The sequence below is a fragment of the Poeciliopsis prolifica genome, unplaced genomic scaffold (assembly GCF_027474105.1).
Source record: "Poeciliopsis prolifica strain line A6 unplaced genomic scaffold, Auburn_PproV2 SCAFFOLD022, whole genome shotgun sequence".
Classification (NCBI taxonomy): Eukaryota; Metazoa; Chordata; class Actinopteri; order Cyprinodontiformes; family Poeciliidae; genus Poeciliopsis; species Poeciliopsis prolifica.
In genome coordinates this window covers 4,368,736-4,396,151 of record NW_026562397.1, presented here as the reverse complement: position 1 = coordinate 4,396,151, position 27,416 = coordinate 4,368,736, and the positions used below count along the sequence as shown (strand labels likewise).

The 27,416-nt window shown below is 37.7% G+C and overlaps 1 protein-coding gene across 2 annotated transcripts in view; it reads right to left on the bottom strand.

The window, feature by feature from the left end:
* The window catches only part of dph1 (diphthamide biosynthesis 1), a 73,355-nt gene that overhangs the window by 18,309 nt on the left and 27,630 nt on the right, over nt 1-27,416 (bottom strand). For both annotated transcript variants that reach the window (XR_008606996.1, XM_055045528.1), the window contains exons 4-9: nt 20,478-20,599; nt 16,832-16,986; nt 12,911-13,032; nt 8,967-9,035; nt 7,724-7,880; nt 2,881-2,981 (exon numbers count right to left, since the gene is read on the bottom strand). Coding sequence is in view for 1 of the 2 variants with exons in the window: in XM_055045528.1 (XP_054901503.1) it covers nt 2,881-2,981; nt 7,724-7,880; nt 8,967-9,035; nt 12,911-13,032; nt 16,832-16,986; nt 20,478-20,599 (726 nt within the window). In the remaining variant the exon portion in view is untranslated. The remainder of the gene's footprint in view (nt 1-2,880; nt 2,982-7,723; nt 7,881-8,966; nt 9,036-12,910; nt 13,033-16,831; nt 16,987-20,477; nt 20,600-27,416) is intronic.

The following is a 27,416-nucleotide window of genomic DNA, read 5'->3' as shown; positions in this document are numbered from 1 at the left end:
ATTACATAATTTCAGTGTTGCACTTGCACGTCAGTCTGAGGAGGAGCGCAAAAAAAAAAAAAAAAAAACACACAACAAAAGAAAAGAATCGCTTTAACTACAATCTCTGGCTTTCCAAACACGGCCCCCTCAAACTATATCCACTTCTCTCTGGCTCAATCTCTCTCAGACCTTCTGTCCCGATCTCACCCACTCCTCCCTCACACATCACACCTCTCATTACTCCGCAGCGAGAGGCCAATCCGAAGAAGGTTGAGTGCCAGCGCCTTGGTGATTGGAGCTGTTGCAAATCAGTGGCTCGCTGACCCCTTGTCCATCTCCGGCGCAGCCTTTGCAGCTGGAAGTCCGATAAATCAGACAAAAACCGAGACGCGAAGTCAGACTGCATCTGATGTTTCACCGGAGAAACTTGAGGAGAGCGTTTCTAAAGATAGGAGTGAGTCTTGCTGGCCGGGGCAGTCGAGAAAGTTTTGCTGTCTTCAAATGTGATTTCAGCAATGTAAAAAAAATAAATAAATACATTTATTGAAAAGTCAGGTGAATTTTTACTTTAGTGTGTGACCAAATAAGTTATGTCAGGAGGATCCGCGAGTCAGTTTCTCTATTGACATTAGATCACTATGCAGACCATCAAAAGAAAATGTTCCTTTCTCTATGTATTTCTACAGCCTTATATTAATGCAAAAGTGGCTCAAGCAGGCTCTTTAGTGAATTATTCATGTAAGAAATCTACTTTCCATGCACTTTGTTCTAATGCTGAGGACCATGTGCGAGACATTCACAATGAATTATGCCGGAAATTCACCAAGACCTGAATGTCAATGTTGCTGATAAACATATAAGCTTGAAAACAGTGTTTGTCAGCTGTGTTGTAATGTGCGCTGGAAGACTATGCTGACTCCTCAATTATGCTCACAATGATGCTTACAGACTACATCAGAAATGTTGCTGATTGACTACTCGCCGTTCTTCACACCAGCTCAGTAGGGGAATTAGTTGACATATAAATTATTCATGTCAAAGAGGCAAATGTGGTAAGGAATTTGAAATCAAGCAAACATTTGAGGAGGACGGTTTCATTCCTTTCTCTTTGTAATCAACAAATAGAGGCTTTGTAAGAAAGTAAGATCCAGAATTACAAATTTTCTGATTTGAAATTCAAGTAAATTTAAATATAATCACATTTTTGAAAAAAAAAAAACAAACAACAGATGTTGACCTAAGTATACCTGCAATCTGCTACATACTGGTAAAAGGATCAGCTGACTTAGGAGATCAATTTTATCACAATATTTTCAATACTATTGCGATAAAGATATAACAATAAGAGTGAACTAAAAACTATTTAGTACATCTTTATTAGGTAACTCTATGACTGTGTGTCACAGCAATTATAGCTCCACAAACATATATACTGCTCTTGAAAACCATTCCCATTTGTAATACGCTTTTTTAGGACATCGGTCACATAAAAAATTGTGATTTGTATCACTACTCTGCACACTGTGACTGTTATTCCAAATGTAGGGGTATTCAAAGATGCTTTCATTAAACAAACAGTGGACAAAACAGTAAAACTATCAATTCTCACAATTAGATTATCATTGTAACAACAATAGATCCATATTCTTATCATGATAAATAATAAACAATACAATAAATGCTCATCTGTAATTCATTTAGTTTTTAAAATTTTGTCAAAATAGTTTCTACAAGCATTTTTAAAAATACAATTTTGCTGTTTTAAAGTATAAAAATATGTATTCAGATAATAAACAGCAAGTTCCGGTATTTTAAAAAAACAACTTATACCCTTTGGGATATTGATTGAAGGGACACGCATACTCTCCCTGCAAGCCGTTGCGGCATGGCTGACATGATTGCTATTGTATTTATAATCTTTTTAGCTCAGCTACAGGAAAGTGTTCAGTGTTGGAGATCTGCAATTTAAACTCCAGCCTAATTGCTCTCAATTAAATGGCTGTTTGTCAATTGTCAACTCAAAAGGATTTTAATAAACGACTCGAAGGCTGGACTGCAAACAAGACATTTCACACAAATTATCCGTAGCTTTTGTTGTCCGGGAGAATAATGTCCTTTAGTCTGAACCTTGCAGGCATTTCTTCTACACATACAAAAAAAAATCATTTCAACTTTGAAATAAGAGGAAATTGTGGGATCCTTGCTTTTAAAAAAACATATCAAAATAGACAGTATGACAAGCTTTCAACTCTGCCCAGTGACAATATTAAAGTGACTGCCTCTTCACCGCACAACAAAAAAAAAAAAGAAAAAAAAAAAAAGAACTCAACCTTGCACAATCATGCTTTTATACAATGTGGCTCAAAGGCATCAGGGACTTCTGGAAAATATATCAAAATCACTTCACATACAGCAGCCTCGCCTTCAAACCAGCAACAGTCGAAGTCTAAATGATGCACTTGATTTGTTTTCTGCGTTCACGCAGCGAAAACTGAGGATAAAATATTGGCTTCTGCAGGGCATATTCCCCTTTTTGTTTTATCTACCAATGAGCAGCTCTGGCTCAATAGACCCACTCAGAAGCAGAGTACTGTACTGTATGCTCCACTGACGGGTCCATTAATCAGTTGAAGTATGTTTCAGATTTGGGCCTACTTTTCAGAGACACAGCTCTCAAATTTGTTTAGGTAACCATATGAACACAAGACAAAGTACAGAGCAAAACGGTAAAACTGAATGAAGTACATCAAGTGTTGGTGTGCAGGCTGCTTGATGTTTGATTAGTAAATTTCATTAAGCCGTTAATTTAATGAACAGGAGTGCTGAAAAGATTAGTAATTATGTAACTAATAAAGAAATTAAATGCTTAAGTGTTTATCTGTGAATAATAATACTTACACGTCTACATCTGGAATCAGATCCAGCTTGCTGGGGAAGACCTCAGAGAGCAGCACTCGAGTGAAGGACTTGCCCAGAGATTCAAGCTTTGACTCCAGGTGCTATGGAAAAATGAAAAGGGGATTTTAACAAAATTAAAAAAAATCCAATTTATACCCTTTTTTTTTTTGTTTCAAGGCATTGGGGGTCAATTGGAAAAGTGTGAGGTGAATCATTAAGCCCTACAAGAGGGAAACCCTCATGGAAAATCTTCAGAAAACTGAGTTAAATGGTGCACTTTGGGGCCACTTTGAAGAAGTTTTTCTGCGTTAACCTTTAGAGCCACTTAGACGTTTAACCATTATGCTGGTGGAATAAGCAATAGGCTTTTCACAACAGTGACATTTTCATAGAGTAACAAATATTGCCAGTTTCTATTCAGTCATCCCACTGCCTCTCTCAAAACACACACACGCACACACACTTCACAGGTTAGTAGGCCTTTCTTGTTTTGATCAATCAGCTTGAAGCTTACGGAAACTGACCTAACTTTGAGGAAAATTAACTTGCAATTTATGGTTACTTTACTTTGTATGAACAATACAGTTTAGCTTCTTTTTTTCTCTTTGCACACAGAAGTCCAAAGACGGAACCTTTGTATCCAAATATTTCCAGTAGACCCGTAAATCTGACCCACAAGCATCCACAAACAACAACGATGGATGACAAAGCTGCCTCTCTCAGCCCACTGGGGATTCACTTTTGTTTCAGAAAAATATTTGACTGGAAGCTGGAAAAGATTATTGTTGTGTCCAAGATGTGCTGAAGGAGTTAGCCTATCAGTGAAGCTATTAAAGTCTAAAAAAAAAGCTTCTTGATGCTAAACATGTAGCAGCAGCACAGACGTATCCAAGGCTAATGTCAGCGGCGTCCACAGTCCACATTTCTAAAGATGTTACATGAATAATCAGGAGTTCTTGAAACACTTGAAAGCTGAATGGGTATAACGGCCCTTTGCATCAATCTGATGGTTGAATAACCAAAGTAACAGAGTAAAAACAAATGTCTTTGTTATTGGGCTCATTTGTCTATTACGTAAATAATTTAGCAGGAAAAATGTTTTATTAAAATGGAAATGTTGCTTATTTTGTCGATACATGACTTTCAATTAAAACATGATTAATTTCAAATAGTTAATTAAAAACCCCGCAATTAACTCAATTTTTTAAGTCACGTTCCACCACTAGATAGGCTCTACAGTAGGGTCCACAAAATTCACAAAAAACTTCCCAGCTGGACTCACCGCTGTACAGTTTTCTCTTCTTCAAATGTGAAGAAACTGTATGACTGTGACTGTTTGCAACTCAATGCAGCTAATTACAAGTTACGTTTCCATTCAGCTGTAGTAGAGGTACAGACTGTACATACATTGTTCAAATACAGATTGAAGTAAATTAGTTGAGATTCTCTAAATGTATTCCGGGCAGCTGTACTATTTTTTTCCCCTGAGGTATACTGAGCAATCCAATTATGGATACATATTTACTTATTGGTTGGAATGTTGTTACTGGCAGTAAACTGCAACTTTACGCTATGGTTCACAATGAAGTTGAACAAACTCTTTATACTCTTTCTCTTCTAACTGCTTAAGGTTGCCTGTTCCTGTCAGAGAGACAGTAAATCCTGGCCCTAAGTAGGATTTTGGCTGACACCTTATGTTGAGAGCAGTGATAAATATGGCTGTTGCTTCACAGTTCTATAACCTCATTGTTACGTCTCCTACACCTTTAATCCACTCTTTACATTTCTCTTCTCGGCTGTGAAACCTCACAATAAAAAGTGATGAATTACAAGAGCAGTGCATCTACTTTCACTGACGTCGCCTTTTTAGCTCCCTGCTAGCTTGTCTACAGCAAATGTGAAATCAAAAATAATTTCTGATTTCACATTTTCATTTACTGTTTGCTCGTGTCTGCAAACTAGCGAATGCTGGATAAGAACGGGGAAAAGACAACCGGTCCTTTCTGCAAAATTACCCAGGTACGCTCAAGTTCCTCGTGAATTTCTGCCACTAATGTGTCTTTTCAAGTCTTCTTTTAGAAATCTGTCCAAAATGCCACAGAGAAGCAGTGAACCTCCTGCAATCACTTCACACTCATCCCTTCAGTTTGAGCCAGGGAATTGACATCAAAAGAAAAGGTGTTGTTTTGAGGTTACCGATTTGATGTTTCATTCCTCTCACTGTGTGTACCTGAACAACGTCCATCCATCAGATTGAGCCGTTTTCAAACTCCTTCATTCAACAACAATCACAAAAAATTCGAAGTACTGTCAAGGTGTAGTGTCGTTCAAAGTATTTTATTGTCGAACCATTACCTGCACAACCATTTGGCGGACAGACGGCATAATTTTTGGTAATTATTGCAATTGGAACCTGTTGGTCGATGCCCTCAGTGGACATTATTGGTTTAATTAAACATTTTACAGCTTCATCTCACCTGATCTGTGTCTGGTTCGACAGAAACGTAGTAATGTTATAGGTTTCCAATCAGTGAATAGACAAATATGCTGCTTGCAGATTCCGGGCAGCAGAAACACTGTTCAGTATGGAAACAGTTAAGATGACTGTATTTAGTATCAGTGAGGTGTTTAAAATTAAACTCAGAAGCAGCACAAAGATTAAGTTTTTTAAAAGGAAACTATGTTTTGTATGACATGTTGAAGCGTGTCTAGAAGGCCTGGTTCGTTTGGGAACATCAGAGTCTGTAGTTGAAGTCTGGTCCATGTGCAAACCTAGATCTCTGTTCGGTTGAAGTAAATTCTGGTGCGGTTCAAATACATATTTGAATGCCAAATGGACCAGAGATCATTTCAAAAGCAGAAAGTGGTCTATAGCGCAGGGCACACTTGGTAAAATGAATCTACCACTAGCTTGAACTAATGGTTTATGGTCTTCTAAAACCACTCAAATTTGACGACATTCGATTTTTCTTCACATTTTGTGAAGAAGGAAGCTGTGCTCATGTCTTCTTTGTTGTTCTCTTCAGTGGTTCTTGGGGGTGATGGAGGTATCATGTTTTTCTAGGGGCTTGGCTCATTTGACACAGAAAAGTGTGAAAGCAAGTCACAGCAGCTGAAACTACAACAAATGTTGCAATTTTGGTCTCTAATCGAACCAAGTCTATCAGACCAACAAGTGTGAAAATATATCAAGACTTTCAGCAGGTAACAGGAAGGTTGAATGCATGAAAACAAAGTTACCCTGATATATAGTACTCTGAGCTTTTGATGCATATCCCTCAAGGAATATTCAAATTCAATGCAAATTCAAAAATACTTTATTGAGCCCTTTTATACTATTATATACTATTTATATACTATATACTAACTATACTATTTCATAAATAGTATAAGTTACAAAATGTAACTATTTTGCTAATTATTAGCAGAAGATGCTAAAGACAGATAAAACGTCAACTATCCTTCCCTTTCAGTCTTTTTAAAAGGTAAAAAAAAAAGTGTCATATCCTATTGTTACACTGACTCCTCTCTCCCAGACATGGTGTTACATCACCTTGCCTCCAACTAAAGACTGATACTCCTTTGGCAATATTTTGGAGTGATTCAGCCAAACTATGAAGCATTGCATGAATTTTATTCTGGGCCAGACCAACACCTACCTCTAGAGAGTAGTGGACCCAGATAAGACTGGGTTCATTTTGGGCTATAAAGAGGAGTTATATGACAACCCATGTATATATATATATATATATATAAAACCTTTCCAGCAGGATGCATGTATCAATAAATTAAACTGTTCTTTGAGTTTAGAAACTCCACTTCCCTGCTGAGTCTGCCTTTAGAGATGTGGGCAGTTGGCTGAGTTGTTATGAGAGCAGGAGGCAACCAGACGGAGGGAGAGAAAAAAATTCCCACAAATGCTCTTTAAGTGAGATAAAGGTAAAAAAGCAACGCTGATATCCACCCTCCCTGGGAGGATTGTGAAACATTTCAATGATTGCGCTCTTATCAGAGTTAGTCCTGTTCTTTTACTTGTGAGGTTATCTGACACCACACTTCTTAATCTGAGCAGATCGCTACTGGAAAGCTTTAAGAGGGTTTTTTTTTCTTTTTATTATTATTAAAATCTGCCTTCTTAAATCCTCACTCCTCTATGAAAGAAAATGATCTGTTTGGTTTCCTGTTGACATTTTTACATCAATGCTGGCTTAATATTTCAAATCTGGATATAAGTGAACCTGAAGTACAAGCTTCAGTGTGCATTAGCTTTAAGAAAGATAGGTGATCTGGTATGAAATCTTTTACATGTAGCATTCAAGTTAAAGCCAACTTATACTGTGACACAGAAGGCTTAGTGGTAGTTTTTAAACTGCATTTTTTTCTATAAATATTTCAAATGTCTCACTACTCTGATTGATCATTTCCCTCTTTGTAAACTACTGAATCAAAAAGAATGAGTAATTTTCTTGATTTGTAGTTGTGCTTAATGTTGTGTTTTCTGGATTAGCAGTTGTTTCAAGTCAACGCCATTGTGGTTTTATGATTTGTAATCATGCTTAGTTAATGTTATGTTTTTTAATATGTTCTTATGTTTTTAAATTTGTAGTTGTGTTAAGTGAATTAATGAACTTCAGGAACACCGTGAAAAAAGACAAAGAGTAATATCAAAATATTCGGATCTGCATCACAAAATAACAAGCTGCCACACAGAATGCTGTCTGTCCAAATACACACCTGTCTAAAGAAAACAAACAAAAAAAAAACATACTTCGGAAAGTATTACCAGTGATTGCACAAGAGGCCTCGGGACAAGCAGACTGCTGAAACGAGAATGCAAACTCACCTCCAGGACTTTGGGACTGCCCTGTCGGCCCAGAGTGCCCAAGATCAGACCCCATCTCTGGGCCAGCCGAGCCTGGTCGATGGCCTGCAGCCTGGTGGTGCGCATGGCCTTGTGATCATAGTACTCCCTGGAGAACACCTTGCTGTAGGGGTCATATCTACAAACAGGCACAGACAGAGAGAATCGCTACGGCACACAGATGTTTTAGGAGGTGTGCGTAGGCATAAACATGGGAAGTTTTATCCCTCCCATTACCAGCTGTTGCTCGGGTCTCTATCTCGAGGACGGAAATGCTCAAAAAGACGGGACGTTTAATCATGAAAAGCCATCGAGTATGACAGGAGCTGCAGTATCTTAGGGAAATGGGGGTATTTCAGAGCTTTTAATCTCTTTTTCTCTCCTACACTTGAAATTAGAATCTTGTTTATGAGGGGGAGACCTGTGATCTTAGCTGCAGTGTATGGATGTATAACAACTGAGCTTGGATTTAAATTCATACAAGTTTGCTTAAAGTGTATTATTTAGGACAACATTATTTGGCATTTTTTCAAGACACAGCAATATTAATGATTTGCTGACTTAGAAGGTATTGGAAAACAGAACAAGACGTCTTTTCTTTGATTCAAACATCTAAATTCTTCAGATTATAGTTAATTCTTTATTTTTTTTTTTTCAAATTAAAAACCTGCTTCAGCACCCTTTAATCGAATACAACTAAACTGCCAGTAGCTTTAATTCACCTAATTAGTAAAAGGAGACCATCTGTGTGTAATTCAATCTCAGTACAAATACAGCTGTTCTGTTCTGGCTCAGAGGTTTGTTAGAGAAGAATGGCAGAGATGGCAGGAATAAAATAGTGGAAAAAGGCTAAAGCAGCTACAAAACAATACCCCATTTAAGCTTTGTTCAATCCCTCATTTGAAATGATGGTACGAAAAAGGAAAGCCATTTTTAAATATAATAAAAAGAAAGGCGAGTTAGTACAGCCACTGTTGACAGAGGATAAACAGTTTTCCTATAATTGTAAGTTAGCAACTGATTGACAGTGCTGGAAACAACCAATCAGACCCTCTTCCTGGCTCTGCAAATGGCAGCAGCACCACAGAGAGAAAGCAAATGTTTTTTTGTAGATTACCAATCTTGCATTATACTGCATTTGTTTTTACAAAAGCTACATACTAACATTCCAGGAAAGAAAACATTACATACATGAACATTTCTCAAACGTGTTCTTTTATATTACCTGTAGGCAGGAATGTCTGGGTTTGCGATCATGATTGACTCCAAGTGAAATCTTCCATCTCCAAGATAACTAAAGACAAATACATTTAATTGTCAGCACAGGAATTGGAGAACAAAGAAGACAAAAATACCTGCTGTTTCTCAATATGAATGTGCCTTAGACACACAGCCTTTTTTAAGAAACACAAATCAATATAAATGCATATTGGAGGATAAGAACAGAGCACTCCGCTACTTGGATGTGGAAGGTGTTCAGGTCCGTACCTGTTCTTACTTAAGACATGCAAATAATCTCACTAATTGCTTTCTTTGTTGAGAAGCTTGAAACAGGGATGTAGGCCGTTTGCCATGCAGGCAATTTTGAAACTCGTCTAGACTCTGTCAGAGCGCGCCTATGTGAAAACGCGTACTCGTTTTCCCGCGCGTCCCGGTAAAATAATATGCAACGACGGAACAAAATGAAATCTGGCACAGCCTCCTCTGCTTTGCTTTTCATTGCTTGAAAACGTCCGCGCCCCTCGTATAATTACATCCGCACCAACAGACCTGCAAGCACTTCAGTCCTGTTGTCCGAATCCGGCTGTGCTCTCTGAGCCTCCGCTTTATCATCATGTTCGCATCTACATATTGTTATTTTGTAGAAAAGAGTAAAAGCGCATTTCAGAAGACAGAAACGCTCCGCTGATCTTTTCTTAAAGCTCTTTTGAATACACTTTCTGGCTGCTAAGAGTTGTTTTTCTGCCTTTTTTTTCTGTTCAGTGCTTCAATGACTTGTATGTGCATTTACATTTTGTGCATGCAGCATTTCTGTCACACTTGCTCAGTTCTAATTAAAGTAAAAAATAAACCGAAGCCGAGTTTTAATTAATGCCATTTCAAAAGGTTGATATTCAACACTGTAAAAGATATGTCACAGCTAACGAAACTGAACTCTGACGCTGTTGTTACAGACAGCAGCTTATCTGTCGTGACATTGAATTGATATCTATTAAAGTCAAAAAGGAAATCTAATTATTGAAGGAAACTACTACTCTGTAATTAAGCCTTCATTGATGCAGCAACACCACAACAGAACACTTTTTTTTTTCTCCATTTGGTGCCGCATACGAGAGAGCGCGTTGAAGATCATGTTCATGGAGCTTCATCATAATATCAACATGTTTGGTATTAGCTTAAAGCATCAGTTTTACAAGTTGTATTTTTTTTATTTTTATTCAGGATTGTATCTCACCACAGTTATATTCATTTCCATGTATAAAATCAATAAATATGTAGCGGAAATGTAAGAAAATATGGCATGCACACTTTATATAAGGGAGCCATGGATTGTCAAGTCTTAAAGCTAGTGTTTTATTCATGAGGATTTAATTCTCCTACAGTAATGCAGCTGTCAAGTTATCGCAGAAAACAAGTTGCATTTATTTGAGTAATTTTTCTTTAAAATAAACATACTCCTAGGAGTAGTTTTACTGCGCTCCACGTTTGACTTCTACTTGAGTAACAACATTTCCAAGTGTAACTAGTGTAACTACTCTCAATACTAAGATAGCATCTAAAACCAAACCTTTCTCCTTCATTTGGCTCAGACACAAAGAAAAGAAATCAAGTTGAAACTGCAAATTATTAAAAACAAATAATTAAAGTATGATTCCAAACAAAACTGGGTCTGGACCAGTTTACGTCTCTTTCGAGGAGTCCATCTGCTTGGTGTGAACTAATTTGTGTCCTCAACTCTCAAAGTTGAGAGAATAGTAGCCTGCTGACTGTTTTCTGATGTAACTCCGCTTGATTCTCATCTCCCTTCAGTTCTCCACCTGGGATTTTTACCCATTTAGCTGAATTCCTCTGACTGAGTTTCAATCGGGCCAATCAGCAAACAGAAGAAAAGTTTTGAACAATGTTGATTTTAAAATTGTACTCTACGTATTGCTGTAGTTTAATCAATATTCTATTGTTGGCAAAGAGGTTGTGACCGTGAGCGTACACAATTTCCAGTCAGCTTTATTGAACTGGCACATTACAAACGTCATGGCCAAACATTAGCAACTCGGTAAAATCAGATCCAATGGCTTAAAATGTCAAGTTTCCACGTCTCCAACAAGCAATAGCTTCTCAATAGTAAAAGGTCCAGACCCTCTGGATGATGAAGCAAAGCGTAGAACATGGGTTTGGTTTTTACCAGGCTGTGCGGATACGACTGTTTCATTATTCTTGAAGAAGAGCTGGAGGAGGAACCCAACTTGTGCTTACTGCCACAAACTCACCCACAGATTCTGCACAGATGAATCCGTCACATTCTGTTTGATGTTGTCTTGAGTACACAAATCTGAATATTGTTCTTAAAAGGTTCTTTTTCTTTCAGTAATATAATCAATATGATCGGTTTTCTGTCTACAGCCAGAGCCAGTAGCTGAGCTTCCATTACATATGTGCACAAAACATTTTCAATATTTCGCTAATGTCGAAAAAACACAATTTCACAATTTCCATTAAATAAGAAACGCCACTAAAACCAGAAATGAATACGTTTGTTCATGCGATAAGTCATTAAGAAAAATGTCACGCCATCATTCTCCAGCTACTTCCCGATTTCTTCTTCTTCGTGGTTTAGGCCAGGGGCAACAAACATGTTGATCATGTGACTCGTGTGATGTGAACAAGTGATTTCCATTGCAGATTTGCAAGAAAAAAACAATTGATACGGTCAAGAAAATCTCCTCATCCTGGCGCCAAAACTTTTATCGCAAAAACAACAGCTTTTCAAAAACCGCTGTGTTTCCATTAAGTGAATTTATTTTCAAAATGTCAAATTGCACAATTATATGATCAACAGAATTGCAGCCAGTGACAGGACTATAAGAAGGTGTCATTATGGAGGCAAAGTTAACATCCATATAAGATTGGTAGTTACTTCCTGTTTCAGTGGCTGTGACTAAAAAGATTTTTATGTTAGAAAAAATGTATCTCCTTTGAAGACCAATGAGAAAACCACGTAGGATTTAAATGTTTATGATTTAAAATATAATATTGTTTGTATAAGTATTAGAGAGCTTCTCAAAATGTGATAGATGTACAACATAAGTTACATAAATATGTAAAACACACAGCAACACTTGCATTGCTCTCGTCTCCATTTGTGCACATAGCAAAGCTTTTCCACGTCTTTTCACGCACTGGAAGGTTCGAATCACATGGTCTAACACCAAATGACTAAAGCTAAATGTGTGCAGATAAGACAGAGGAGGAATTTTCACCTATGCATAATTAAATCAGGGAAATTACATTATCTCGCTCTGTGCAAAAAAGCTCAGGATTTGTCGAACACAACTCAGCACGGCATGTTATTGAGGGAAAGCAGCTGCAGGCATGTTGCTACTTCTGCAAATCTCTCTGTTCCTTGTCCCCCAATGCCTTGAAATATCTTCCCTACACACAGGTACGTAAAGAAAAAACACACCCACTTGTCTAGTCTTTTAGAAGTCATGCAACAACTGGCTGGAAGTTATGTTTTTTCCACAGAAAATGAGATAAGTTAAAATAGGCAATCACATGAGCTGCAACAAATGTGTAAACAAACTGAGATGTGCTGCACAGTTTATCAATTCTCCCCATGCGCATGTCGCAGTAGGTGTCGCGCTTTGAAAAAAGCTCTTGTTTAAAAAGTTGGAAAATTTGGCACAGACGTGGCTATGTTGCGGTTTTAAGACATCCAAAGCTGTCAAACTACATCGAATTTGCAGATTTCCACAGAAAGAAGGTATTTTTAGCCTCTCAGGGGAACAGCATCTGGCTTCTCCTGGCTGCTTACAGAACAGACAAACCTGGTTATCTCTGCCAACTACATTTTATGTGACTGGGAGTATTGTCACAGTGATTATAACTTAAATCACACGAGTGGGCATGGAACTGGTGAGAGGGGAAGACAGGAGGAAGGAGGATTCTTACATTATGGCATCGACGTGGCGATCCAAGCGTGGAGAGGTGCAGCCTAGAATTTCTCCCGGTGACAGAGGCCGACACTGGGGGACGAGCACATTATACTCTGGCCTCAGGGCTGCACTCACAGCCTGCAACATGAAGAGGAGGGGAAAGAATTTCCACATATTTATTCTGAGGAGGTGAGACGAGGGTCTGCAGGGTTTAACGTATGCAATTTTGATCACCTTTTCCCAAAGAAAAATACTAAAAAACAATTTTCTTTCCAGTGAAGTTAAGCACGAGATTCTTACGGAGCCCTCCAGGGGACATGGGAGATTTTTTTTTTTCTTTTGCGTCCCCTCGCAATACTTTTGTGTTTCCTGGCAAATCTTTTGCGTTCCCTCACAATAATCTACTGATCAGTTATGCAGCATAATTGAACACTTCTTACTGTGGCCACTTTTCGTTCAGCTTTAAGATAAGGTTATGTTTTCCATGTATGTTAATATTTCCTTGTGAAATATTTGACATTTTATATAGTTTTCTTTAGTATAGAAAGGCACCACAAACCTATGATGTAAACAGAAACCTTCCTTAAGTAGGAAAGAAATAAAAATACATCCAAACTTTTTGGACTATTTCTGAGACATTATCACGGGTAATTAGTCATCTGACAGTTTTGGTTGTGTCTCTCTGTTCGTAGTCTGTGTTAAAGTGCCGTGCCATCTTGAAAAAGCGATTTTCAATCAATGTTTTGCACCAAACAGTTAATAATAATAAACATATTTTTGCTGGCGTAGTGAAAGGTTTGTGGTGCCTTTCTATCCTAAAGAAAAACATGTAAAACTTCAGATATTTCATGAGATATTAACATTGATGGAAAAACCTCACATAACCTTATATTAAAACAGAAAGTACCACAGCCAGCATAAGAAAGTCTTACAGTATTTAAATATGCCACATAAACTGATCAGCACAGTATTGTGAGGGAATACAAAACGATTAAATCCAAATCAGCTCCTCCCCTCAACTAAACATTTAAAAGGCAGCAAATAGATGCATAATTAGACAGCCGTACAGAAAGAGCAGCCTCCTGCAGTAATAAAACTGTCGTATTTTCCAGCAGCCACTGTACAGCAGTAAAATGAGCTGGAGCCCAAGCTTGTGTAGCTAGGCGATGGGCTGGGCTTCATTGGGGTTGCTGGTAAAGGACAGTTCCTGCTGATTTGTGGCTCAACATCCAGGAGGTTTTTCAAACAGTTCATTTTCCAGACACCAAAAAACATTAACTTATTTGGAGTGTTTTTTGTTGTTGTTTGTTTGGGATGCTTTCAGAAGCAGTAAAAACCCAAATAAAAATGTGCAAAATGTGAATTTTGCATAATACGTCCTCTTTCAACTGTATTTACTGTTAATAAAAAAATAGCATGGCTTCAATCAAGCTGAATTTACAGCTAATTTTTTTGTACCATTTGGCTGAAAAGAAAGCATAAATTAATGGAAAAGGCAGAGATAATGCATTATCACCTCCATTATATCTCAAATGAAATGAAATAAATCGAATCACTTCATTAATCTTTCCTGAGAATTCATCATAAAAACTGTTTTTAGTTCTAAAGAAATCTACTGACGGACAAACCATATAGGCATCCATGCATAGATAAACTACAACGAAGCACGAAAGCATACATGGACACATGGACGCAGCAGAACCACAAAACATGCAATTTAGAATCACCCAGGAGTGTAGAGTGACATAAAAATAGTGTATTTTACATTAGCAAAAGCCCACAGCAGTGGTGAAGAACTCAGAAAATGAAAGCAGCAGAGCACATTATAGAACAGCGAGGCAGCAAGCCAGAGAGAGGGATGTTAAAGCTTAATACTATAACTGCTGCCACTGCTTATGTAAAGAGCAGTCCTGAGCATGATGCTGAACTGAGAGGCTTTCCGAGGTCATTGCGCCTTTCAAAGCAAAAATAACTGCTGCCAGATTTGACAAACCCACACTTGAACTGAGCTCAGAGGAGGGTTCATAAAAACCAGGCACCACAAAATAAAATACATATATGGTGCAAGGGTTCAGATCAATGCTTGTCTATATATTTCTGCTGCACCAAAAAAACCAAAAAACAAAAACAGAGCAGGATAAATTCAGAAGTCAAAACTGTAACTCGTGACAGAATGAAAAATATTCATTGTTGAAGTCACCTGGATGTTTTCCTGATATGATTATGTCTTGCAAAAGTGTTCAGATTCATTTCAGTTTACCTTACATGAATATTATTTGATAGTCCAGCAGAAACTAGTGTAATATTGTGAATTGGAACGAAAATAACATAAAAAAAAAAGAATGGACTGCATTTCATCTTCCTTTATTCTTTCCAAAATAGCTGAAGATTCTCTTTTGGATTCAAGTTGTGAACTCTTGAAAAAATGATCTATGCTCAGGATTTGTTTTGTTTTTCATCTCATTACCTTGTGTGAAGTTGTACCTCATCCCCAATCTGACACCTTTTGCTGCCTGTGGCAAGTTTGCTCGAATAATTTATGTCTTATATAGTAACTTCCGAAGTTTGGCTGGTTCTGCGACTTTTAATCAGGTGAAACTTAGGTGTGATTTTTTTCCCCATTTCTGACTGATGTGTTAAATAATAATTCATACTGACATACATGAACCATGGAGTAAATATTACCATCTGCAGACAAGATGGAAGCTAATCACAGGCTGGAAGATGGAGGTACAAGTCAACAGTTGGTTACATAAAAAATGCGTTCCTGGTGTTCTGATGATCCAGCTTGTCAGTTTAGAAATAGCTCCGACTATCTGACCATTCACAAGCTTGCTAAGGCTTGTGAATGGTGCAGTCATGTCTCCATGGCCTCGTAGTTGTCAATGAGACAAATATAAATTACTTCAAATAAATGATTTCATAGAAAACAACTTCCTCTCTATCTTTGCGGATTTACACTGCATGCGTCTCCTCTCCACTGCGTTACACACTTTGCCGACGGAGAGCAGCTGCTCCTGCTCACCTGCTCCTGATTCGAGCAGGACATCGAGCCACAAGACTTCCAAGCTAAAGTCCACTCTTTCCGCGAGTTTATTGAAAAGCAGCTGAACAATGTCTCACCAAATCATATGATTAACATGAACGAGAACCAATCACTGTTGACCATTGCTGAATAAATTCGAGTTGTACTCCAGTGGATCTTGTACAAACTAATTTTCTTTATAATTTGTCATATGTTCTCTTTTTTTATGGATAAATCTAATAGAATATTTATTTTCAGAATTTGAACCTAGTAAATTCAAAATTGTGCCATTTGAGGAGTTCAGGATATTTGTCCAAATTGCAAAATGTATGTTTTTTTTTTTTTTTTTTTTTGCTTAATTACTGTTCTGAATATGTTGTTTATTCAGCAAATTACCTAATTAGTTACTAAATTTGTTGATAATTATTTCAGCAATCAATTAATCAGAATTAATCAGCCTCACATACAGCACAATTCTATGTATCTCAATCTTTCTTCCCATCATCTCTGGCATCTTCCCTGCTTTTTGTTTGCTTTTATTTTGTCCATGCGAATCATAGTTCCATGATGCTGCCACCGCCATGTGGATGGTGTGTTCAAGCTGATATACACTGTTAGTTTTACACATGTAAAACACTATTTTATGAGTAAGTGACTTATGAAGGCAACTGCACTAAATTTTGTTCAAGTGTATCAGAGTAAATGGAAGTGGGACACATTTATCGATAACAACAAAATACTTTCCTTTTCTTAAGTGTCTAAGTGTCTAATACCTTATGTTCGGTTTGTCATATAAACTCGCAACAAAGCACAATCAAATTTCTGGTTCTGACATGACAGAATAAGACAAAGAATGAACACATTTGCAAAGCGCTGCAGCCAAAAATTAGAACAGTAGCCTGGGTCGATTACCTGCAATGCTGCAACAAACTGAATGGTGCTGACAAGTGCCAGGGATTGTCCAGGATTGAAGTTGAACTTCACTGTGTCCAGGAAGTGCGCATTGTCCATCTGGATATCCACAAACACGTACAGCATCTTGATCCCCGTAGTGGAGTCTATGGGGACTGCAGGGAATCGGAGACAAACAAATATAAAATGAAAGGCTTATGATGGAGAGACAGATGAATAATTCACTCTTCTGTCAGATGAATCGGCAATATATACACAGCTGATGGCGCCCGAAACATTGAAGCCCTTAACATGTTCCGTTGTCCAGCAATACAGGATCTTTGAAGGCGCCTTTATAGCTCACAGCTGGCGTCTGCGGAGTATAATTGAAAATCATTCCCATCAAGTTGCCAACTCATGCAGGAACTGATGCAAAGACCTCAATTATTTAGGGAAGGAGAGGGACACATGTGATCGCTATTAATGCTATTAATTTCATAGGCCATTTACCACGCACATAGGCTTAGAAAGCGTTTCTGGAGACGTGCAGAAGAAGAAGAAGTTGCTGAGTGAAGATGGCAGGACAGGAAGGGCAAAAAAAGGAGAGAGGGATGCATAAAACAAAAATTGTTTTGACAAAAACTATTATTCATCCTTTTATTTCACGTAATTTGCTCATCGGGACCAAGAGGACATCTTGTTTTAATTGAATAACTGGCCCATTAAGGTGCAAATGTCAAGATTGGAGGAGGTTTCTTAATGTCACCACATTAAACAATCGAGAAAAGAAATATATGTGAAATCAGAAACCACACAGACATCTAAACTGTTTTCTTCACAGGAGACTGAAAACAGACGGGAATGAAACGAGAGTGAATTAATGAGGAAATCCCAATTGAAATAGACAAAGTTAATTTAGGAAGAGGGAGATTTCATAGACGGCTAAAGGAAGTTCAAACAGTTTGCCGCACAATGCAGAAGTGGAAAAAGTAAAAATGATCCAGAGTGTGTGAGAGGTAAGGTTGTAAAATTAACTGGATAGAGAAAGGATTAGCGACTCCACATTTGATCCAGGAAGTATAAGGTATGGATATGGATGGGTATTAGAAGCAACTCGATTTGGCTGCAGGGCCCAAGAAGGTAAAACTAAAACTAAAAGTGTTGCGCCTGACGAGTAAACCTCTGAGCTGAGACTACCATCTGTCTGTTTCTTGTTTATCGGCACTGCCAAACAGTAAAAGGGCAGAGCAAAGCGACATCGATCTGTGTTCACATTACCGCGGCGGTCTGAGTGCACTTAGATGCCGCAATTAGAGAAACAGTCAATGAGACAGACAGGTCTCACTGCACAATCACTGGGTTTTATTCTCATGTGTTATTGCAATAAGGCCTATTAGCAGAGCTCCTTATTAGACAACAACAAAACAAAAACATGTAAACAACTATTTTACAAATTTACTAAAAAGTAAATGTTGATAATGGAACATGGACTCATCGATAAACATACAACTGAGAGTAATTTGTTACACGTGAGCATTTAGGCGATCTTCTATTAAGTGTTCGTTCTTAATGGACTTGGGCAATTATGACACAGAATAAAGATACCAGTTGACGTCATATTAAAGTTTTAATTAAATGAAGTTATATGTAACAATTTATCAGATAGATTTTTAAATGGAGTCTAAAACAGAATTTACATCTAAAAAAATTATTGTTAGTTGTCAAATATTTATTGGGCAAAAAAACACAACTTTCTACAAACTAACAAGTGTAAAATAAGATTTCTTTTGTTTCCATCCGCTCAGGTGGCGAGACTCTAGGTATAGAACTAGATATACAACATTAGATTTACAGTACGACCTAATCAATATTCTTTTTGAATCTGCTAAAGCTGGTGAGTGAGAAAAAGATTAATATTAGCAAAGTCAAAACATCTTTGGCACTGCAAAAACACAAAATCGTATCAAGTATTTTTGCTCTAGTTAGTACTGAAAATATTGTTTACATTCAAAAACCTAATTTACAAGTAAATTCCAGCAAGATAAATCAGTAAAACTTTAATATTTATTTTTAAAAAAAGCACTAGTTCTTCAGGGAGATTATTTCACTTATAACATGAGGGTTTTAAGTGAAATAATCTGTCAGTGGAACAAGTGCCTTTTAATATATGCTAAGGAATTATTGACTTAAAACAAGCTTTTATACCATGCTGAAGTGATAGTTGAAAGTTAATTTTGTCTTATTTCAAGTGAACCAAGATATTTGCACTAGAAACATAGACATATATATAAATTTTGTGTATTTGAAAGTGATAGTCTTTTTCTAATGTCTTTTTTTGTTGTTGTGTAAGTCTGTACAAACTTTAATCTAGAAAAAATAAATAAAATAACTGCATTATCGCAGTGAGTCCGCGATAATGCAGCGAAAGACATAACGAAGTGTTAAACCTGAGCAGATCTGATTTAACTGCAAGTGAACGCTGAGGGGAGAGGTGTGGAGCAATCTGCATATTTATAGATCCAAGGAGGTTAAGGTGTACAGTTACATCTGAGCCATTTTAACACATTGATACATTTTTTTAAACCAATGCAAAAAAGCGTCTAAATATATTGCTCAGATGAACTGAAAAATGTCTGATTTGTTTTAATCATGTCACATTGATTTTGTATGCCTCGTTCTAAGGTACTCTTTGACAATGGTATTTAAAAGGATTGGATATATATATATATTAAAAAGAGAAAAAAACACTGCAGAGAAAATGAAAGGAACACAGAGGAGACAGTAGCTCTGAGTCACTCTGAGGCATGAGTCTTTCATCTTTCACAGGTGGTTGAAATCTTAGGAAACAGTGCAAATGATGTCTCATGGCTGAGAGATGAAGGCTCAGATCACAGACAGAAAGACGACCATAAACAAAAATGTTCTGGCAATTTCTTCTCATCTAACTTAACCCTGAAACTCAGACTTTGAAAACTTCAACTTTGGTGCTTGTAAGCACAGACACTGATGTGCGACTGTCCTCCACTCCCTAGAAATAAAAATATCAGAACTAACCATGATTTCGCTACAATTGATAGATAATGGCCGAACTAACAAAAACAGGGGAGAGGGAGAAGCTTTTTTTTCAGACACATTAAGATTCTGTTGGTCATTTCTGGTATTTTGCCGAGGTGAGCTTGTTCTGGCAGATATGTATCAAAATTATTGATTTAACATTTCTTCCCATGTGCAAAAGACAGACAGACAGTGATGTGTGAAGGTCCTGCTTGAGGTTTTCAAAGGACACCACTGATGTGTTTTCAACTGATGTGAATGTGGGCCGAAGGTGATGCTGCAAAGATCTGCTCGGTCTCCAGTTGTGCACTACCAGTTGTCGGTCTTCAAAATAAAAGCCTGATGAAATGCTCATTGAAATTAGTTATCACAACTTGACAAATTGTAGAAAATTCTAAGCAATTATAAAATATAGTTATGTTTTCAAGGTTTGCACAATTCTAATTACCTACATTTTGCTTTCATCAAAGACACCTGTCAGACTTTTTTATTTTTTTTTTTGATATTCATTTGGGCTACGTGGTTTTTCCAGGTAGCTCACTGTCCGTTGATGGGCAATCTTGTCAGGTTTTTTTTTTCTTTTTGCATTCACAAGGATGATAAAGAAACATACTCAGACAGCTGTGGCCATAGTGAACCATGAAATCTGCTCCCAGGGCACGGGCAGTGAAGTCATCCACGCAGCAGGCGCCGTACGTCACGTCCCCCATTATGATGGTGTCCGCCTCCGTGAATCTGTGAAACACAGAAGCAGTAATCAGCGCAGTCACAGACCATGTGTGCCTTGCCTTGATTCTTGCTACGGAGATCGATGCGCATGCCATGCTCGCCGCTGTGTGATTATGAGAAGCCTGAGGTACATCAATTCCTTTGTTGGAGCAGCAGGCCAAACCACAACTCATCAAGTCTGATGATTTTGCTGATCAATGGCTGACTCGAAACGACAGATTTACTTACCGAGCTGCTTTGTGACTTTATGACCAGCCATTAATGGACAAAGCATAGCATAAAAGCACTGACATATGAAGGTTACTAAGTCAACCAAGGTTACCAAGTCTGGGAAATGAAAAAGAAACAAAGGTAGAGTTAGAATTTTTAAAGTTTTTTTTTTATTTTTTAAGTAGAATTATATGAGGGTGTTGTCAGTGCTAGACTCCAGCCATGAAGGACATGTACATGGTATATTTAGGCTGCTAGAGAGTAAGAGAGAGCAAAACTTAAAGCAATGCAAGGTATTTGTCATGGTAGCTATGCTACCCATGCCAATAGCTAAATTATAATGATATGGCTAGTTTTAAAGCTAACATAGGTCTAAGTATACAAAGCGTTGTAGCCTCTGCTAACAGCTCAAGAAAAGCAATAACCTAGATTGACTTTTATTATTGATTTATGAATCTAAATCATGAATGATGATTATGAGCACAGAGAATCATTACAAAAAACAAGTTTGGGATATCAGCACAATCAGTTAATCATGAATAACAAATTACTTTATAGAACATGACTTAAATCTAAACTATCCATTTAAAATTATTCAAGTTTATAAGGTTTTTTTTTATTTTATCCCATCTATGGCCTGAATTTTTTGCTATTCTGCCTGGAAACAAGAAAAAAGAAAAAGAAACTGCTTCAGTTTGCTTGAAGAAAATATGCCATTCAGGGTAAATGCTCCTAAGCACAAGTAGGTTGCGAAAGTGTAACATAAACCATGTGGATCTAATGTTCCAGTTTGCAGTAATAGAGAAGAGAAAAAAAACTAGCTTCTTGTTAGGATAACAAATTAAACATGCATCTATGGGCCCAAAATTGTTTGAAAGAACAACGGGATGCATGACTGAGGAAACAAGCATTTACTTTTATAGCCCTTTATGGGCAAATTAATGTTAAGTAAAGTCATTAAGGCTAAGTAAAACAAATAATTTTTGGCGTGGAACCATTTGAAAGAGAGGACAGAGCTGGAGAGGGGGTAGTTGTGAAAAAAGGTGGTTCATGCCAGGTATTTGTGGTTTAAGTCTGACAGATTCAGGCTAGACAGAAAGCGGGGAGAACAGAGAAGAGACAGAAGGCTTAGGAAGTGATAAACAGACACGGCTGCATACAGAACAGCATCTGTTCCAGCCAACAGAATCTTCGTAATGCGTCTCCTGCTGCACAAGCTTTCAACCTCCATCCACTCAGTTTATTCCCCGGCTCTGGCCTCTGTGAGGGACCTCAGACAAAGTTTCTATTAAGCCTTTCCACCTTCGTTTTCTGTGATAAAAACTCCAGGTGGGGCTCTCTCTCTCTCTCTCTGGGTTCCTCCTCCCCAGCCCCCAGCAACTGACCCCCTTCCTATACAAGTTGTTTGTTTTTCTCCCTCTCCCCCCATTTCCCAGTCCGGTCTGCTCTAATGGTCGATCTCAAATGAAGAGTGGCGCAGGACAGCTGAGCCCAGCAAAAATCAGAACCAGCAATTTGTCTGGCAAATAAATATTTGCCTTTGATAGTTTGAATCAATTACCCTCTCTGATTTTAAGATTCAGACTATGTTTGCATCCACCTGATTGTACTGTGAGCCAACACCTGGTGCATGTTGATGGTTTACATGCAATTGTTTACATCCAGAAATTTCGTTAATTTTGGAGATGTCGGTATTATTGATTTAGTGCAGCACGCCACGGCAAAGGGAGAAATAACGCAGAAAAAGAAATCGGTTTAGAGCAACTCAAAACTACCTGTATTCTTTTGTTTTGTTTTGTTTCTTTAAATCGCTCTCTGTCGACCTTATGCTACAAACAGACCCGCAACTAGCAAACAGCAGCTCCAAGTGTATCAGGATTCAACACCAGAAAACCCGCAAACATTTCCCACACAAAGAACAGAACACTCAGTGTTGTTTTCAGGCTTGATATTTATTTTGCGATTATTAATACGCAATCGTCTGAACACAGCAGTGATTTATTAGTTAATTTAACACCTACTCTAGTGATGATCTTTCAGAGAGTTTGTGCGCGTGTCCCCCTGGTTTTTTTCTGAACTTAAACACAGAATTCCGCAGCATATCTACATTTTACGATTGTCAAAGTCAAGCTAGCATAACTGAGCTACTTCCCGTCCTCTTGCTATTTTTCTTTTTAATTAAAATTTGGCACTGACTTGTGAAATGTGAAACCATTGGACCTTCTTATATAGTGTGACAATTACTAGCAGAACATTGTGTCCTTTTTTCTTTTATATATCGTGTGTACATTTAAGAATTAGCGCAATATGATGACAACTTGACAGCTAACCAATGCTAGTCATAGATGGTGAGCAGTTTATTCCTTCCAGCAGGAACTTGGACGGAGGGATTTTGAATGCAACAGCTCGTTGTAGTAACGGGTAGGTTCAGAGGTCTATGGACGCCGTTTTTCCATTTACTGTGGCATGCTGTTTTTCATCCACCAGAGTCTGCTGACTTTGTTTAGAAATGAGTAAATGGGCATCCACCCTACAGCTAAAAATACACCCTGTGCCCACCGGAGGGGGCAGGGAGGGGATGCAATCCACTGCAGACCATGAAAAGCCATCTACAATGCAAAATACAGCACTACAGAAGATCATTGTATCTAATCAGCCATCTATCTGCCAAAAACATCATTATCACACTACCTTCACTGGCACTGCAAAGCATATCTAGTTATTTCCAGGGTGACATTTTATGGTAATAAATGCTAAGGATCTGAGTAAGAGGCCGATATGAGAGGTGCGATTCTACTGGGACGCAGGCACAGTAATTACTGGGCGATGCGTACTCCCATATCTCACCGGGAGAAAGAAAAAGCGGCAAGATGGCTGATAGGGTAAAGGAGGATGTTAATAAAATCCAGATTTCCATAGCTCCATTTAAAAATAGAACATACAATGGAACATGTTGGCACATATAAAGAATGCTGTCCTATATCACTACTAATCTGCATATATTTCAACTCCTAAACAGCCCAATCTCAACATTTAGTTTGAACTTATCAGTCGTGTCGGTTGCTTTCTCGTACCATGTCGTATATTTGCATGCACTCTGCTCAGCCTTTCCAGCAGAAATGTCATTAAGATCTAATTAAGATGTCAGAGAAGCTTGTGAACTCCGAAACAGTCCTTGTTAATTAGCTCTTTAGCATACAATTCGAAATGTGTGAGAAATTATCCTCAGATTAAAATCTTTTCAATAATAATGATAATAATAATAAAATTGTACTAGTGTCTGCCGCAAACACAACTACATGTCAACAACCGGGCTGCAAATTATGTTTTACACGTGCCTGCACAAACACAGCCCGTGTATTCACTGAAAGCTGATCATATTGCTTTTGTATCAACAGGTTAAGCTGATATATTTTTCATAAACGGCATTTCACTTAGCTGCATTCCAGGTCTAGAGAAAACATCAAAGCGAGCTAATGTTTCCGCTCTGCCCTCCAGAGATGATATTCTTTTTTCTGATTTTGACAGGAATTCCTTCAGATGCCACCATAAAAGAGAAAGTTGTTTGGTAAAAATATCTTACAGCTCAGACAAAGAAAATAAAAGAAGAAGAAAAAACATTCCTGCCACTGATGCATCCCCATTAGCACGCACAAAGACGTTCTGTCACTACAGGCACTCTTCTTTTGATGGAAATAACTAGACTGAATTAAGAAGACAGGCTTATTTGCTTATTTAAGGTTGGAGTAATTTGTGATTTGAGATGATGCAGGTCTTTTTTTTTTTTTGCCTTTTCATTGGCCTGTTTGTGTAAGACATGAAACTTTCAAATTGCTTGCGACAGAAGCGGGAAGATAAAGACAGATGGTAATCCTTTTAATGAAATTTGTTTCTGGGAGTGGTGGAAAATATTGCAGATGCAATGATTTATCTGTTGAAGATGAACTGACGGCACATACTTCAGTCGATCGCAGCAGGAATGCAGCAAATTCAAAGTGGAAAAGGTTCAAACTGTTTTAGAAACACCACAAACCTGAGAGTATGAACTATAAATGGACTGCAAGACAAAAAAAACAATAACTGGGGACGGATTCGGCTTTTTTTTTTTTAGTAAATATTCCCCATAGGTGCCTTCTCTCTTGCCAGCTGATCTCCACTTCCTGCAGGGTTTCAGCTTTAATTTCATTTAGGACGGATCAGCGGGGAAGCGGGTTCAAGCTGGTGCTGACTGACTCAACTGTTGTTAAGTGGTAAAAGGTACAGGGACAAGTTAAATATATGAATATGTTGGTAATTTCTTTCCTTAATTCATTAAATGCTAGTGAAATGGAAGCAAACAGACTGTAGCTGAGCTAACTATGCTAAATGGTTGATAATCTCATGCAGTCATGAATGTGAAGACCATCTCTGAATGCAGAGGACCTGACAAACCAAATACATGACAATCTAATTTGTCCCCGATTTTGCTCCGGCGCTGATACAAGTTGTGTCTCAAGTTTCTGTAGCATCAACACTGCTGTATTCGTTTAACCGACTCTTCTTCAAAGAGCTTTTTTTCTTTTCTAAGAGCAAACTCATCGAGTTTTCTTTTACGTTTTTGTAAGAAAACACAGCACAAAAACATCGCAAAAACATTTTTAAGAAAGCTTAACAACAGTTTATCAGTGGTGAGATGTTCACTCAAAACTCATTGGTATTTGCAGTTTCTTGAATATTTTCTGAAACATCGGGCTCATGGTCTCTCTTTTCATCATCATAGTTTGCAGAGTTAAGCATGTGAAAAGCTGCCAGGTGGCAAATTCAGGAAGGAAAGTAGATAAGGAGAAGGATTTTATCGGATTTATGACACAAGACTTGAGGAAAGCGGCAAAATACAACCAATAATAATAATGGTTTTATCTCAGAGCGGTAGTGTGTTCATTTAAACCATAAAAATAAAAACCAGGACTGAAAATACAATTTAAGTCAAAGGTGTTGGTGGAATAGGGAAGAACGAGGCTGGTTGTCTCTCACTTTTGATTTCATTTCTCAAATTCCTTAGTTGATTCCATTTTAATGTGAAACGGACGTCTATGGTGTCAGCTTGCCATAGAGGGAACTTACACTTCTCGGGATCCAAATCTGAAGATTTCTATATGCAAGTTTGCAAACTTCATCAGTAGAGAGACCAAAATAAATATTAAGCATTGAGAATGTATGTTTCTCTTAATTAAAAGCTAATTTTAATTAGAATTAAATTCCTCTACAGCAACCACTGGTGGACACATTTTGCAGCAGTGTTCAGTATTTTACACAAAACTTTTGCCTATTTCTGATAGAAATATTCAGCAGGGTCACATGTGAAAAGCAGCAACGGTTCTAAACCAAGTTTACTGGGAGGTTCCATGTCTTTTATTGGGAACAGAACAAAATGGAAATAAACAAAAACACAAACAGGAGAAAAAAAAACATGATAATATTTTATTGCTCAATGTATTAAGTCCACAACAATAGGGGAATCCTATTGTTCAATATGGCTGAAAAGCATATTCTGATCAGTCGATATCAATAATTATTGAATGTCTTTTTTATTATTATTTTAAATATCTACCCAACTTGTCACATGACCTTTCCTGTTTTATTCACCACTTTAACTTCACACCTTTGTTTTTGTTTTTTTAAGCAGCTGTGAGGCTCAGTGGCAAAACCTGAAGCTGCTGCTGCGCAAGCTACTCAACTGGTTGTTGCTAGGTAACCAAACAGGATGCTCGCTTAGTTGGCCGTGAGAAGATGGGCAGCTAAACCTTTCCATATTTTATCAGACGTATTATCTATTGGCAATGATCACTCAATGGTAATTTCACTAGTTTCCAATTAAGTTGTTTTGACCTAGCGCGCCCTTTACACTTAAATGTAAGTATATATATATATATATAGATTTTTTTAAATTAAATCACAGTGAAAGTTTTAGAAAAGTAGAAAAATAGAAGTTAGATTGATGTAAAATAAAGAAAAAATCCTCACCGTCCTCCCACCTCAATTTCTTGTGTCAAATGACTGATATCATGTCATGAATCTCTAACCATTTTTGGAAATTTCCACCCTGACATTCTTTAAACAGTTCCCTTCATGAAGAATCAAACCTGACAAACAACCAACTCTGATCGCAAAATTGGTTTTACTCATAACTGAAAATACAAATATCCAAGTAAACAGCTGTAACGAGAGCCAACGAGAATAAGGAAGAAAATTAGATGACAACGGGCCTATAGAACAGGGCACTGTGGGACATACATTATGAAGTAGAGATTACTCTATTTAACGTTTCCTTCAAGCTACCAAATTGCAGGAGATGCTCAATATGTATTATGCGGACCAACTAATTGGAATTTATGAAGACAAATATGAAGACATTAAGGTGAGAGGGTGCAACCATTGAAAACAATCCACCCATATATATCACTTCTGCAGCGTTCCCCTCATCATTCTTGAATTATGATCGCATTCCCACATCACATCACCCTTGTTAATGAAGTAATATTTCATCCTATATAAAGGTAACACAATATACATATGACATGCATAATATACCCAGGACTCTGAAACACCATCAAGCTGAGGTACAAATTTTAAA